We start from the raw sequence: 14,803 nt of genomic DNA on the forward strand, positions 1-14,803 counted from the left end.
AGGTGTATAAAATCCAGCGCATACCAAGACATTTTAGACACGCTTTCAGTTTGGGGAAGACTTTTCATCTCTATTTTAACACGACTGAGCCCCAGAGCTCAAAGGAAGGTCCGGAAAGGTTTAATGTGGATGTTTCTGACCGTCCTGCACAGATCTCTGCCCACAGACGCACCAAGAAATGAGAATTATAAAGATGATAAACCTGAAAAACCCCACAGGAAGGCAAAATTATATGATTTGCTTCAAAGGGGTCGATTCGAAGTGCGCAAAATTAAAAGAAATTGCAGTAAAAAATTCATTTAAAAGAAATGTGGTCATAATAATGGAGAAATATTAGTTTCATTACACACACACATACACATACACACACACACACACACACACACACACACACAGACACGGAGAGCCGCCAGACACGGCTGCGCGCTTTAGCCTCACACACACTCCATCCTGAGGAGTGCAGAGTGAGGAGCGAGTGATCCGGAGGAGCCGCGCTGCTTCTTTCATTCTTTCTTTCTTTCTTTGTTTCTCATTCCCCTCACTTGGATTGGAGCTCAGCTCGCGTGCCGACATGAACCAGACCGCCACCGTGTCCCACCAGGTGAAATGCCAGTCCACCAAGGCCATCAAGGTAAGGCTTCCTCTGAAGCATGACCGCCATCAACTTCTCCTCCAAACTTGACCGTAATGCGCCATGACGCGCGGCACTTTGGAGACGCCGGCGGGCTTCTCCTCCGGTGACCGGAGCGGGAACCGGAGCGGAGTGTGACAGCGTGCCGGTGTGAGAGCCGCTCTCTGTGGATGAGAGAGATCTGACCGTCCAGTGACAGTGGAGTGGATGGGGAGTCCCTCTCTGGCGCAGTGGCCACATTTCATTCTCATCACGTCGTCCTGCTTATTATCATTATTATTATATTTTTATTAAATCGTGCGTGTGCTGGTGGAAGGGTGCACGTCTCCTCCTGACACGGAGCGAAACGCTGCGCCTTTTGGAGCACGTTTGAAGGCGCACCGGTTCCTTAACTTTACCCGGGAGAGCGTTCCCGATTCCGACCTGTTGTCGGAATTAACGCGTGCAACCTGAAGTGGCTGCAAGCAGCGCGCGTGTGCACGTGCGCGCGCGGTGTTTTTTTTTTTTTTTTTTTTTTTTTTTTTTAAGGAAGATGCGGAAGGACAGGTTGAGTCACCGCATTGTCTTCATAATGTGCATTTAAACCACAGCTGAATCTACAACTGGTGTGTGTGTGTGTGTGTGTGTGTGTGTGTGTGTGTGTGTGTGTGTGTGTGTGTGTGTGTGTGTGTGTGTGTGAGTGACTCAACAGCGCTATTGATTTTGCCTCTGGCTCTGCATCACTTTTCAACCTCGAAGTCCCACCAGAGAAATTCAGCTCGGGGCAAAATGTATCGATCCTCCCCACCAATCACCCCCCCCCCCCCCCCCACCCCACCCCCACCCCACTGTCCCACAGGCCTGCACATTTTGCAAAAAGAGACCCCATGTTTACAATTAATAGATCTCAGTTTAGGACGACACACAAGACTGAGATGGTGAAAGTGTCCCAGGAGTTGGACAGTCTGCCGCCGGCTCCTCGCCTGTGACCGCTGAGTTGGAGAGTCTGGACCTGATGTGAGTCCGGCGGTCCGGTATCGTTGGGTTTTGTGATGCTGATGGCAGAAGGAGGCTGCTGCTGTTCCCTGGATTTGCATGCGCCTGTTGGTTTTTTAAACATGTAAATAGGATCCAGTAATTTCTCGGATTTTGATGTTTTTATTTCTTCAGCCATTCAAGGGTGCAGCATGAGAAAACACCAAGTAATACCACTGCTTTGTGCCTGGTGGCAGCAGTGAGTCACTGTAGTGTTTACATTGTTGGCACCTGCTGTGCACTCACTACACCACCTTGTGGTTTAAACTGGTATTTCAAAGCTGAGAAGGCACGAATTCAGGGAATAAGTGAGACCATTTACAATATGCTGATGTGCTCTTCAGAACCAGTTTAACATGTTTCAATTCAATTCAATTCAATTCAATTCAATTCAAGTAACCTTTATTGTCAATTACAACATAGTCCTTTCTAGACACGTTTCTACTTATTTTAATGTGTTCAGATGCATCATGATGGAAGACTGTTATGATTTTCTTTCCACTTGAAGCTCAAATACGCTCCATGCTCAATAGGAAATGGATAACCCTCTGTTTGTTTTCTGCATTTATTAAGGCGCAAACATAGCAATACCACAGATGACCAGTGGGGGCAGTGTTGAATCGTACAGCTCACGTATAACCAGACAAATGAACAACAACAGAAATGAGGATGTCTTTGAGGAGATACTGAATGAGTGGGTACAAACAAAAAGAGCAGCCTGACATCAGCTGGACATGAAGACAAAGAAGCTTCAGACGTGGAAACGTCTTCATGAGAACAGATGGAAATATACGATAATGACTGATCCTCCAGGGCAAATAATTTAACAGGTTTAAGCCTTTTTCATACATGTTTGGATTAGAAACATTCCCCACATGAAGGCAACATTGTGCTCTGCCCTCTACTGGATTTACTGATTAACAATAACACTGATATTTCTTTATTCTGCAGCTCATTATTCTTTAGTTTTGGACCATTTTACTCATATTTGTGATCAAAGTCTGTCACGTTATGATGGTTGTTTCCTCACAGGCTCTTGATTCATCTCAAGAACATTTCCACACCTTTAAGACAGAGTTTCTTTTTCTCTCCCTTATGCCAAATTCAGGAGAGACTCATGACACCATCTGGTGGTCCAAGGGGGTATTGCAGAACTAGTTTTATTTCAAAATTTATGAGTTTCCTGAGTGATATTTCCAGAAGGGCTGGTGATTAATTTGCTCAATTTTTTATATAATAGCTGACAGTACCTCTGAAGTTATCTCTTGTAGAAATCTATTTTAGAAGACTGAGCAGGTCAGATTACACACTGAAGTGACTCAGTACACTACCCTGTGGTGTAACGTGGTATTACCACAACAGGGCAGGCTGTACTCTGGTTGAATGGCTGAATTTATTCTGCCCCACACGACACACATCAATGTTTGGCATGACATTATGACCGTTGTGCTTTCGAATTAACCAGTTGAAATAGGTGACTTTTAAGCATATTAACTACTTTGCAGCAACAACTTTTGGTTAAAACTGACTTGCATTAGTGGATTTTATGGTTTCAATACCAGGACTCATCTCTTCATATCAGTTAATTTATTTAGTTTGAGTTTCAAATAACCACAACGCCACATTGTGGTAGAAACTGTTATTATATCAGAGAAAGCTGGGACTTGGTTTGACGGTTAACTTCAGTGCATATATTGAAATCACAACTATTGCTTATGTGGCGTTGATTTATTCTGACTATTTTTTGATGGATTTCAGATAAAGTTTGATTGATTTCATTGCACGTGCAAATTTGGTTATCTATTGAAAGTGTTTTTTTATTTTATGCACCAAGTTTTACAAATGTGAGGCTGAGCTCAGGTGTGTTCCTTGTCATTTGACGTAGCCTTCATTCTGCAGTTAACGTGAAACAGGAGTTAATTATCTGAAGGTTTCCGTTAGGTTAACTCTTTGCAGCATTGTTTCATGACTGTTTTGCTCAATCTGTTGCACTGGGTCACTTTTCAGTGATTTTCCTGTGGTAGAGTTATTCGGTTGCATAATCCCATAAATCTTCCCAAGCAATTTGTATGTATTTGAGAAGCCATTCGCAGAGAATTTGGTTGACTTGCACTTGGATGCAGCTCTTTGCAGTTTTGAGTGTGGTTTCTGTCTGTCACCATCGCGTTACACTCACGAGATTAATTGCTGCGATCTGGGGAAATGGTGAAGTCGCTACATGCCAAGTCAGGCGGGAGAAAGAGGCCCAATCTGTCAAATGGTTACACATTTTTTTTCTGAAAGATCAAAGAATTCAGCCGGGTAGATCGCACAGTTTTATTCAGATTGAAAATAACTGGAAGCGAAGACACTGTGGTGCATGCCAGTATGAAGATATCCTGAGCGGTTTGGAGCTCAGCAGGGAACTTAGAGGACACAGTTTGTCAAATGTTATTGAAAGAACAGTTTTTGACTGCTGACTGGCACATTGGAACTGTCAGAGGTTTTAGGTACAAGATATGTTTCTTCTCATCCTCTTCACAATCAGTTAGTAACTCATTAGCTACATTTGCTCTGGAAATTTTGTAAGTAAACTAACTTTGATATAACTTCTGTAATACATGGGGACAGTTGGAAGGCTGTGGCTTCTGTCTGGCTCACCAAGCTTTAACATTGACATTCTTTAAAGCTGCTTCTCCAATGTCGCTGAGATTAACAGTAGCAGCCTATTTTCTGTAACAGCAGTCCCTAAACTTTTTTGTACCACAGACCGGTTTTAAGCAACAGGCCTTAATAATGACGGAGATGACGGAGTTAAGCGAAGGAATGAAACACTGATGGAAGTGTTTTTCAATATAAAACTCATTGCTGGCTCAAGGACATGTAAATTTAATTTCAAAATAAAACTTTTTACTCTTTAATTGTGGCCATGTACCAGTTTATTTCTCAAGAAGTGACTAATCAGTGCTTTTTTTCAGTCATTTGCTCGAATGTGTGAGATGCCAGAGCGGCTGGAGGATGGGAAATGTCTCCCGATGCAGTGACTGGCTCCACACGTCACACTGTTACAGAAAGTTTCACTGCACGCGCTTTGATATGTCGGAGCAGGAAACCTCAGGTGTGTGATCCCACTTCTGGGACTTGAGCTGCTTCAGTGAGACACTTCAGGCTTCCCGATCCCCCGTCATGTCGCTAATTCCACCTGAATCTCCCGCAGCGAGCCGAGCCGATCGCTGTCCTCAGCCTCATCAGTCATGTGGAGGAAACATAAGCTGCTCTCATTTATTTCCATAAATCTTCTGCGGTGTTGTGTTTGCTCTATCTGACATGTCATGTCTTATATGGGAGCCTCCTGTCATGTAGTTTTTTTTTAACAGCGTCAGAGCATTTTTTTCTTTCACTACAACCGTGTTCTAAATTCTAATGTGTTTGTGTAACAGTTTCACAGATGGCCCGGCTGATTGAAATCCACATCTGAGGCTTACTTTGAGTTACTGTTTATAACTAAAAGAGAAAGACACCACTTTCACCATTTGTTCAAATATTGAGGTGCTAAAGTTTGATCTATAACTCTCATTTTGTTGTTTTGTTGTGTTTTTTTCCTGCAACTGAGAGAGCCCCACGATTAAAAATAACAATATAGCACAATATATTAAAACAAGACCTCTGGGCTCTGAGGGCCTCTCTGGCCTGCTTCTGGCCTTCTCAGAGGTCAGAGGTCATATATGCATGATCACTATCACCATCACTGTCACCATCATATTCACATGATCACGTTGATCTTTAATCACTCTTCACATACTCGGTTACCTTGTCTTCTTGTGGTGGTTAGAATAATGGTGATCTGTAGCAGACCTCTCTTGATGCACGCCCTGAGTTTACTACTAGTTACGACTAGCTATATTCAAAAAAAAAAAAAAAAAAAAAAAAAAAGGGTTTGTGGTGTCCTTGCATTTCCTTCCTCCCCTACACCTCCTTTTATTTTTGTGGCCTGGTCTGTTCATTAATATGGTTCGGAAAAAAAAAACAAAACAAAAAAAAAAAAAAAAAAAATGTATGTATGGTTCTGTAATTTTCTGTGTTGGTTGTCGGCTCTGTTTTGGTGTTGTCTAGATTGGGGGTTTGGGATTGTTCTAGGTTGCGTGTGGTGCGTCGACAACACTGTTTTGTATTGTGACTTTGTACATAGGTTGCCCCCCCCCCCTTCCGTTCTCCCTCTCTTTATCTTTCTCTCTTTCTGTCCCTGCTCTCTGAGCATTTCCGTCCCGGTCCTGTCCGGCAGCCATGCCGGATGCCAGCTTTAAATAAAGGCAGCAGCAGGAGGAGACTCAGTCTCCTCCTGCTGCTAATATTAAAATCTGTTCGGATAGTAAAAGGCTACAATCATACAATATTGCACGCCCCAGCTGCCGAACAGGACAAGGGAAAAAAAATAAAAAATAAAAAAAAATAAAAAAATAAAACAAGACCTCTAAACTGTCCTATAAATTCTTAATATTTAGGTTTTTTTCCTATAATGGGCTTCATCAGGTGTCATATCATCTCACACTGAATCACATTGTGTCATCTTTATTATTGTGTCATATTGTGTTATTTGATATTGTCTCATGTCACATTGAATCAAATTTTCTTAAATGTTATCGTATCAGGTCATACCATGTATCATATTGTGTCCTTTTATGTTTCATATCTTGTTTTCATATATTGTATTACACTGTTACTGTCAAGGCTGCTTTAATACACGGGCTTACCTGGGCTGAAGCCCAGGGGCCTCCCAAGTTCAGGGGCCTATGGATAAGCTTACATACAGTAACTTACTGTATGTCATGTTGTATCATTTTACACGTTGTGTCATATTGTGTATCATATTACATCATGCCATACAGCGTTGTGTCTTATTACAACGTAAGTTCTTAAAAATACGAGTCAGGTTACGTCATCATTTCATCAGCATGACAGGATTCAAATCAGTGATAATGACTGAACTCGTCTTTGGAGTTTGGAGCTGAGACAAAATCAGACACACACGACAGGTATAGAGTTAACTTTAAAACCTCTGGCCTCCAGGCCGAACACCAGGTATATTCTGCATCACATTGTGTGTATAAAGTGTGTGTGTAATGGCAGCTGCTGGAGAACAGGGAGAGTACGTGCACAGCAGTGATTCGGCCCGGTATAATAAAAGTTTACATCAGGATTTCTGCTGCTCTCTCCTGCAGCTGATGCACTCGCGCATATTGACACAGTGATGAATAAAAGAACAAGGCATTCTCTACCTTCCTTACAGAAATCATTCTTTGAAATATGCGTCACGTTCGGGAGCGCTGAGGGGAAAAACACACATACACAAACACACACACACAAAACCAACCACAAGGTTCCAGAGAAACAGGCAGAGGCTACATTATTTTCAGGTTGTCCTGTAGTGTCATAAAGAGAGCTTGGATTACTTTCAGCTTCATATATTGATGTCAAGAGAGTTGATTCCTCCTCCTCCTGTTTCTTCGTCTTGAGGCTTCTTCCTGCCTGAAGATGTGAGTAGATGTTCCACAGCAGGGAGAGATAGCTGGGAGTGTGCAGCAGCTCGGCGCTAACCTGTCCGGGAAGTCAGTGAAACGAGCAGGAATCACGGCCGGGATTAAATCTGGGGAAGCTCCTCCGTGTCGCAGTAAATCTGTCCGTGTCTGACCCTGTCGTCTGCCGCCCGGGCCTTCCCGGCTCTGCCTTATCCTCTTAAACGCTCCCTTTTCGTATCATGGCTGTGTCCTTATGCCACCAGCCAAGATAAGAAATCCAATTAACACGAGGCGGCAGATTTTTCGTGGGCCTTGACTCTCGGGGTCTCGCCGACTTTAACGAAGCGGGAAGCCACCGAGCCGGGAGCCGGGTGTCAGCAGCGGTCCTTGGAAATGTGGCGTCCGCCCACATGCAGATTGCTGCTATAAAGCGGGCCTGTCAGGGAGGCAGGGAGCTTTGTCAGTGCTCGGCGCTTCAGCGGCGGGTGCACAAGGTCGGCGCTGAGCAGGCGCCATGTTTCTCAAGCTGTGCCGCGACGCCTTGGCTCACGCCGAGGCAGCTCGGTAGGGTTCTCCACCGAAAGTTTCTGGAAAAGTGACAGTCTGCCATTTATCCAAGTGCTGGAGGACCCAGCGTCTTACTTTGAAGTAAGAATTTCAGGATGTTGTTTCATGATGGCGAGATGAAGCCCGTCTGTCTGAGCGTCAGCGTTCAGCTTCATCTGACACCCGATACCTTCAAGCCATTTATAGTCACGTCGCTGACGCGGCTCTTGAGTGACAAAAAGCCTGGAACTAAATATTGAAGCGGCATGAACTCATTGGCACAGCGCTGCCTTTAATGAAACAGAACGTCGGTTGGATAGAAAACACTTCTGGACTCTTGTCAGAGCAGCAGGAACTCCAGTCAGGCTCATTGTCTTTGTTTTAAAATAATCGTCATCTTTTTTGCTGCTTTATCCTGTTTTGGATAGCAGGGGTCTGTAGAAGACATGATTGAAGACCCTGCATCAGCGTAGGGACATTCACAGTGAAAATAAAACCCCAAAAGATCTTTTTGGACAAAAAAACGCCATCTTAATGAGAAGAAACCTGCAGAAGCAGACTCAGAGATGGAGGCTTTCTGCTGTTCTGGCTGAGTTTAGATGGTAGAAGGAGAGACAATGAGAGGGCAGACAGACAGATTGCAGGCATATGTTTGAGAGAACATGCTAGCTCAACGCAGAATGACCCAGAACGTGAGATTTTCTTACTGTGAGATGAGATTGCAAAAGGTTAACCCACTGACATGAACACTGCATGAACACAAAAGTCATCCGTCCATGGATCAATGTACGAATTATAGTGCTTAAGCATAAGAATGGGCAGCTCCTAAAAAAGTGAGGTTTGAGCAGGAAGTCTTTCAAATCTCACTTCAACCCTTCATCTGTCCAAGTTCCCCTTGAGCAAGGCAGTGAACCCCAAACTGCTCCAAAATCATGACTGAGTCCAGAGTACGGCAGCAGCCACTCTGAACAAGACTCACAATGTAAAGTAACTCCTGAAGCAGAGGGAAGCCAATACAAGTGTAATCCATTTACCTTCAAATAAATCCAGTCATGCAGCAATTTGGAGCACCAGGTGTGAATGTGACCAGATCACCTGAAACCTGGCACCAAACCTGGGAACAGGGGCCTCAGTGGGACAACGGGCCACCACTAATCTGCTGGAACACCCCGGATCCATTCTCATAAAGGTAGTTGACAAAAGTCTGACCCAAGTTTTTTGCTCGCTGTTTGAACTGACATCCTCCAGTACAACAGCATTTTCTGTACAGCACAACCTCAGTCCATATTCCCACTGTAACATAAAGCGACAGCTTCAAAAGAAGACAGTTGAACAGAGGGAATAGCTGGTTTCAGGTTATTTATAGAACATTTCAAATCAGCTATCAGGCTCTTCAGACTTTCTCCTGCTCTAAAAGACTTTTCGCAAATCCTTTAATTTTGAAGTTGCAAATATTTCCTAGGAAAAGAAAAGATTATGTCCATTTACTGCGAGACATTTAGTCAGAGTGGATCCACAGGCTGTTCCTGCACTTCGACTGGAAGTCATCAACGTGTGTGCAGAAGCCTGTAATCAGATGTTTGTATGTCAATACGCATCGCTCCATCGTCTGAAGACATGCAGGTGTTCACAAAGAACTCTCTTATTGATCACTGTGGAATCAGCGAGGTTCTTCGACGTGCTCAAAGTTATTACACGTGGTAATCAACTGTCAAGACAGCCTCCAAAACTCAGACTCTGTCCCTCAGTGTGTTCAATCTGAACACGTAGAGAATTTTAGATTTCCCATCATTATCTCAGTATATTAAATGACCAGAAAGATTTTGCCTTCAGTTCACAGAAATACGCTGCAGTGGCTTTTATTGTTAATGGAACTGAAAGTTCAGCTTCAATGTGAAAACACAGGCAGCTCAGTGGTTCACAGTGGTCAGTGCAGTGGAGCAGTGGAGCAGTGGTTTGCTCTCTCGCCTCTCACCGTTAAAGTTGTGGACTCAGATACTGGCCCCTCTGTGGGGAGGTTGCTGGTTCTCTCCCTGGTTTCCCCTGGTTTAAGTCCACAGTGCAAAAACGTGTTTAAGGTTAATTAGTGAACCTGAGCTGTCCCTCGGCGAATGTGTGTGTTTTTCTCTCTCTGTTTGCCCTGTGGATGCAAACGTATTGTACTTTATAAAGTTTGCTCCTTTGCTCTGCAAAGCAAATTAAATGGTTTAATCTTTTCTCTTTCAATTGATTGTTGTTCTCTTTGTGTAAACTAACTTTAGGTGTATTTTTTTATAACGGCAACCTCTTCTTGCTTTTATCACAATGTGAAATGTCACTCTGGATGTTCCATGCAGTTATAATAAAACTGTCAAATCACAGCGAAAGATGTTCGTTTTTACATCAGGTAACCAGTATAGGTAGCAAAACAGCCATGTATGAAACTTTCTGTTCTTCAGAATTATGTTTTTAAAAATCTTAAGTTAAAAAACAAAGGACAGTTTATGTCTTAGTGTTGTTTTATGGGTATGTATTGGAAAAAAGATGCCTTTTAGTTCAGCTCTGGAGACTTCCTGTCTCTCCACTGGACTCAGGTCCCAGTCTTTTCAATGAAAGCTGCTTTTCTCCAAAAACAATCCTGATCAGTGAAGGTTGCTTACACTTCCTGGCCTGTCTCTTTGCAGAGAAAATCGTGGGAGATAATAATCTCCGAGGTTAATATTGTTGTGCTTCACTACTACTCAGCGATTGCACCGACGAGTCCCAGTTCCAAAAAAAACGCCTCCTCACTCCAGAAACATGAAGCGATTTACTCTCCATCACATCGAGAGGAGTCTGTGATGTGCAGACCATAGAAGCCGCCCGCTCCAAAAATAGAGCCTTGTGGTCGCTGTAGAGGAGATATATCGGGAGTTTAAACACCGCATCGCTTTGATCAAGCTCACACGTGAAGCTTTATTCCTGATCAAACTCTTTGATAAGTTCTCACGCAGCGACCGAAGGAACAGGCTCTCAGACTGAACGGCTAAATAATGAGGACGGCGGGGGAGAGCTGGATGTAAACCCGTGCTGTCATGTGGACTTCTGAAGCACCGGCGAGGTGGTTAAACGCTTGTCCAACACTCCGAACCCAAGCATCCCCTTCATTTATTCAACAGCCTGATGGAAGTTGGCTCCCTCTCTGTGTTTGATGATTTTTGCCATGAGAGATGTGAGGACATGAAGAATGCTCTGGCAGAGTCGCTCGGACAAACAGCGTGTCGCGTTCAGAAACTTTACCATTTATATTTCACGTGCAACGTGCACGGGCTCCTCCGAGGGTTTCCTGTCCGGAGCAGCGTCTCTCGCGGCGCCGACCGCGCTCCACTCGGTGACTCTGCACCGTGAACGCTCAGCCGGCAGGTTACTGAAGCGTCTTCCCCCTCTCTGTGCCGAAGATCTATCACACAAACAGTCTTTAAAAAGTGCTCGGGACCGGCCCGCTCTGGGAGTGATAGATTGGCCGAATCAGTCTCATAAGAATGATCGCAGCGGCTCTCGAGTCGCTCAGTCTATAAATTAGGGAGACTCGCCGGCCGCTCTCGATATATCCTCCCCTCCGCGTTCATCTCCCACTCCCCGGCCTCTCCAAAGACCGTGCTGATAGATGTTTGGCTAATTTGTTTTGTGATTGAGATGTATCTGCTGCACATTTGCATAAGAGCACATGAGAGAGCTTATTTGTGCCTGTGAAGAAACACAAATCTACGATGATATAAGCTATTATGTTTGCACTCTGGGGTCCTGTTGAGTGCTTACCGCTGCGTGAAGACTCCCCTCTCCACCATCTAAAGGAGCTCCTCCTGAGAGAACAATGCCAGTTAGTGGAGAAGTGAGGGGAAGAAAAAGCAATTATGTGCAGGAATTTCCAAGGTAAAAAGTAATATGAGGTGAAGATGCAAGTTTCTCATCAAGGTTAAACTTTCCAAGGGGAGCTCCAAACACACACTGATGAATGATTTCAGAAACTAAATGTTTCTCTTTCCGGAACACAATCAGGAAGATTGATGCGTCTGTTGATCCGTCCAACTTTATCTTGCGTTATTTCCATCTGGTCGAACACATTATTGGCCTCTCAATACAAAGAAAACCGTTGGGTGCTTCACTGCCAGGTAGAGTTGGTTTTGTGAACGTGCTTCAGTATGTTAATGCACATATTACATAATGAGGTGTGTTATCATGTCCTGACAGAAGGTCTGGTTTTCAGGTGAAACTTTCTGCATCTCATCCATCCATCCATCCATCCACCCATCCACCCATCCATCCATCTCCTGTACAGGCTACTGGTTTTGAGGTTGGTCAACACATCAATATCTTTATACTAAATGTGACACTACCTGATTAATCATTTAATTCTCTCTACTTGACTGAATTAGACAAACTGAAGGCAGAACAATGTGACCAGCATCTCATCAAAAGCAGCTGTAAAGTGAGTTATTTCTGTCCAAACAAATGTAAAACAAGCATTATCTGCTCCTTTGCAATGGAGAAGTGTCTGTAGGAGAAAACCTCTGCTTCTGTCTGTAACACCATGTTTGTTGTGAGGAAAAAAAGCCTACATCACTCATATTTCATATTTCATACCATTTATCTTTAAATGGACTGGATGGAAAAAAGTTCTGCTATCAAAATAATGAATCATTTACAAATTAAAAAGCTTCCTAAATTTGTACCAAACTTGCTTTATGTGCACCGTGCGTATCATCTCGTGTGGCTGAAGTGAGGAAAACACAACACTTCTGTGAGTGTTATGAGAAGAAAACGTGTTTGTTGTTCCTCCAGAAGCGAGGTGACATTTTCATTCAGAGCCACATTGAGACCAGCTCCTGCGCCGATCGAGAGGAGCTGAAATATGCTTTAGAAAACTCTCTCTTTGAACTCCCTTCATGGCCTCGGGCATCAGTTTTCTCACCAAAACTTGGAAGAAGCGGTCATATCATAAGGTGAAACTGAGAAAAACAGCAGTTTAATGTTTAAACTTTCATGGTTTCATTGTGCACAAGCGTCCGTCTCGATGTATTCAGGTGAAACTGGAGACGGAGCGAAGCCAAGCCGAAATACTCTGAATTCACGAGCTTCAGCCACCGGCGACCTCCATTACCTTCAAACATTAACTCCTGCCAGCCGCGCACAGGTGATAAAAACAGAGGTCAATGGCGGACAGAGATCAGGAGGGGCCGCTGATACTTCCTGCTCTGCGCTTGTCAAAACTACTAATGCACATGTCAGAGAAAACCATTCAAACACACTTTCAAAAATGCGCCTGCCTCATGCTTTCCTCCTGAAAACTCCCCGTTTTCGTTCGTGTGTCCCTTCAATAAAGAAACCGGTTGGGAACCAGTGACCTCCATCATTACCGGCCTTCCTGTGCTGAAAACCAGCTATTTTAATTAATCAATCACCGATCAAGCTTCCTTTGTTGAGCACCTTTCAGGTTGTTAGTGTCTTTCAAAGAGGTTGAAAAGAGGTTTACACACGTTTTGCTCGTGCACGGTGTCGCAGTGGTTTACATTCTTGCTCAATATATCGCCAGTTTGTAGCCACATGAACAGAAAGGCCCCCAGAATAGCTTTAGTAGTGGCTGCCATTGTGTGTGTGTGTGTGTGTGTGTGTGTGTGTGTGTGTGTGTGTGTGTGTGTGTGTGTGTGTGTGTGCGGATTAATCTGTGAATGTCGGCCTCACACTGGCTTCAGATCCCACTGCGGGGATGAATTAACCGGCGTGAATGTATCATGAACCCAGCAGGACGGGCCGCCGGTCCCAGCGAAGTGTATATGGAATTAAAGAGAGTGTCGTCCTGAACGCTCGTCTCCTCCGGCTCCGTAATCACCTGAAGCGCGGGAGGAAGACGGCGGCGAGCAGCAGGAGGGGCGTTGAGCCATTAGGATGCAGTTAGTGTTCATTACATTTACAAATCTCCGCGTGTCTAAACAGGCGCACATATGGTGTGAAATTCGAGTCTGATGCTCCGGGGAAAAGAAAGATAAAGTACAGAAGAACAGCTCTCCATGAGCTGGTCTGTGGGTGTTTATTCCCCGCAGGTGTTGTTTGTTTTTTTGTTTTCTTTTTATTACTTCAGTCATTGTCGGTGTTTCCATATGGATCGGCCATATGTCTCTGTCTCCTCTTCTTGTCAGAATTTGGGGTGAAAACGTGAGATATTTCTCAGAAGCCGCGAACACAAAACCAGCGTCGAGCTCTCGTGTGTTGCGAGAACGTAGACCGACTCCGATCCTGCGAGGCAGGCGTGAACAGCGCAAATAACACCTGATTGTTTACCCAGTCCAGGCAAACCTGTGTTGAGAGCTAACAAACAAATCCCACTGGATCTCATATAGTAACATGACGAAAGCAGCGTTTTTCATTCCAGACCCTCCTATGCGGGGTTTGCACCTTCTCCATGAGCCTGTGTGAGGTTTGACACAGACGAGTGACGCTTCAATCACTCTCTGACTCAAAACAACTTGAAGGGCCTCAAATTAGTGTTTTTATCTGAAATTTATTTTAGATTTCTTGTTCAGATCTCTTTCTGGAGAGATGACAAAAACTATTATCAACCAGGCTGCACAGCAGGGCAGTGGTTCATGCAGTGGTTTTGGATGTGGCACTGTGGTTGGTGCAGTGGAGAAGTGGCCAGTGCAGTGGTTAGAGTAGTTATTTAGTGGTTCGATTCCCACCTTCTGTCCACATGGTGAAGTAAGTGTGTGTGTGTGTAAATGTGATCACCATTGTCCTGTGTGAGATGAGTTAAATCCATTTACCATTCAGAAAATCCAAACTATCACTTGTTCAAAGTCACCTCCATATCCATCTGTCATTTGAATAAAATGTCTGAAGTTAAAAACATCCAAACACAAAATGTACATTTCTAATGATAATTGGCACCAGTGGTTGATAATCAAATGCCTTTCCTGGAATGGAACTTTCTTTTTTCCAAGTTTGAAGAGCAGAATCAAAAATACTGTCACTGAGCAGCACTTTGGCACCAAGTCCCCAAAAAACGCTCCAACTGGACGACGGCTGAGTCCAAAATCAGCTCACTTCAATTTTTAAATTGGCAATAAATTAGTGACTTACCATCGAAACACTGAAAGCTACA

At 44.0% G+C, this 14,803-nt stretch overlaps 1 protein-coding gene across 1 annotated transcript in view; it reads left to right on the forward strand.

The window, feature by feature from the left end:
• The first annotated feature begins 508 nt into the window (after window positions 1–508).
• dpp10 (dipeptidyl peptidase like 10) overlaps window positions 509–14,803 on the forward strand; it is a 249,493-nt gene continuing 235,198 nt past the window's right edge. Inside the window, exon 1 of the mRNA XM_030111148.1 lies at window positions 509–631. Coding sequence (XP_029967008.1) covers window positions 572–631 — 60 coding nt within the window. The 5' untranslated portion in view covers window positions 509–571. The remainder of the gene's footprint in view (window positions 632–14,803) is intronic.

This window comes from Salarias fasciatus, chromosome 16 (assembly GCF_902148845.1).
Source record: "Salarias fasciatus chromosome 16, fSalaFa1.1, whole genome shotgun sequence".
Classification (NCBI taxonomy): Eukaryota; Metazoa; Chordata; class Actinopteri; order Blenniiformes; family Blenniidae; genus Salarias; species Salarias fasciatus.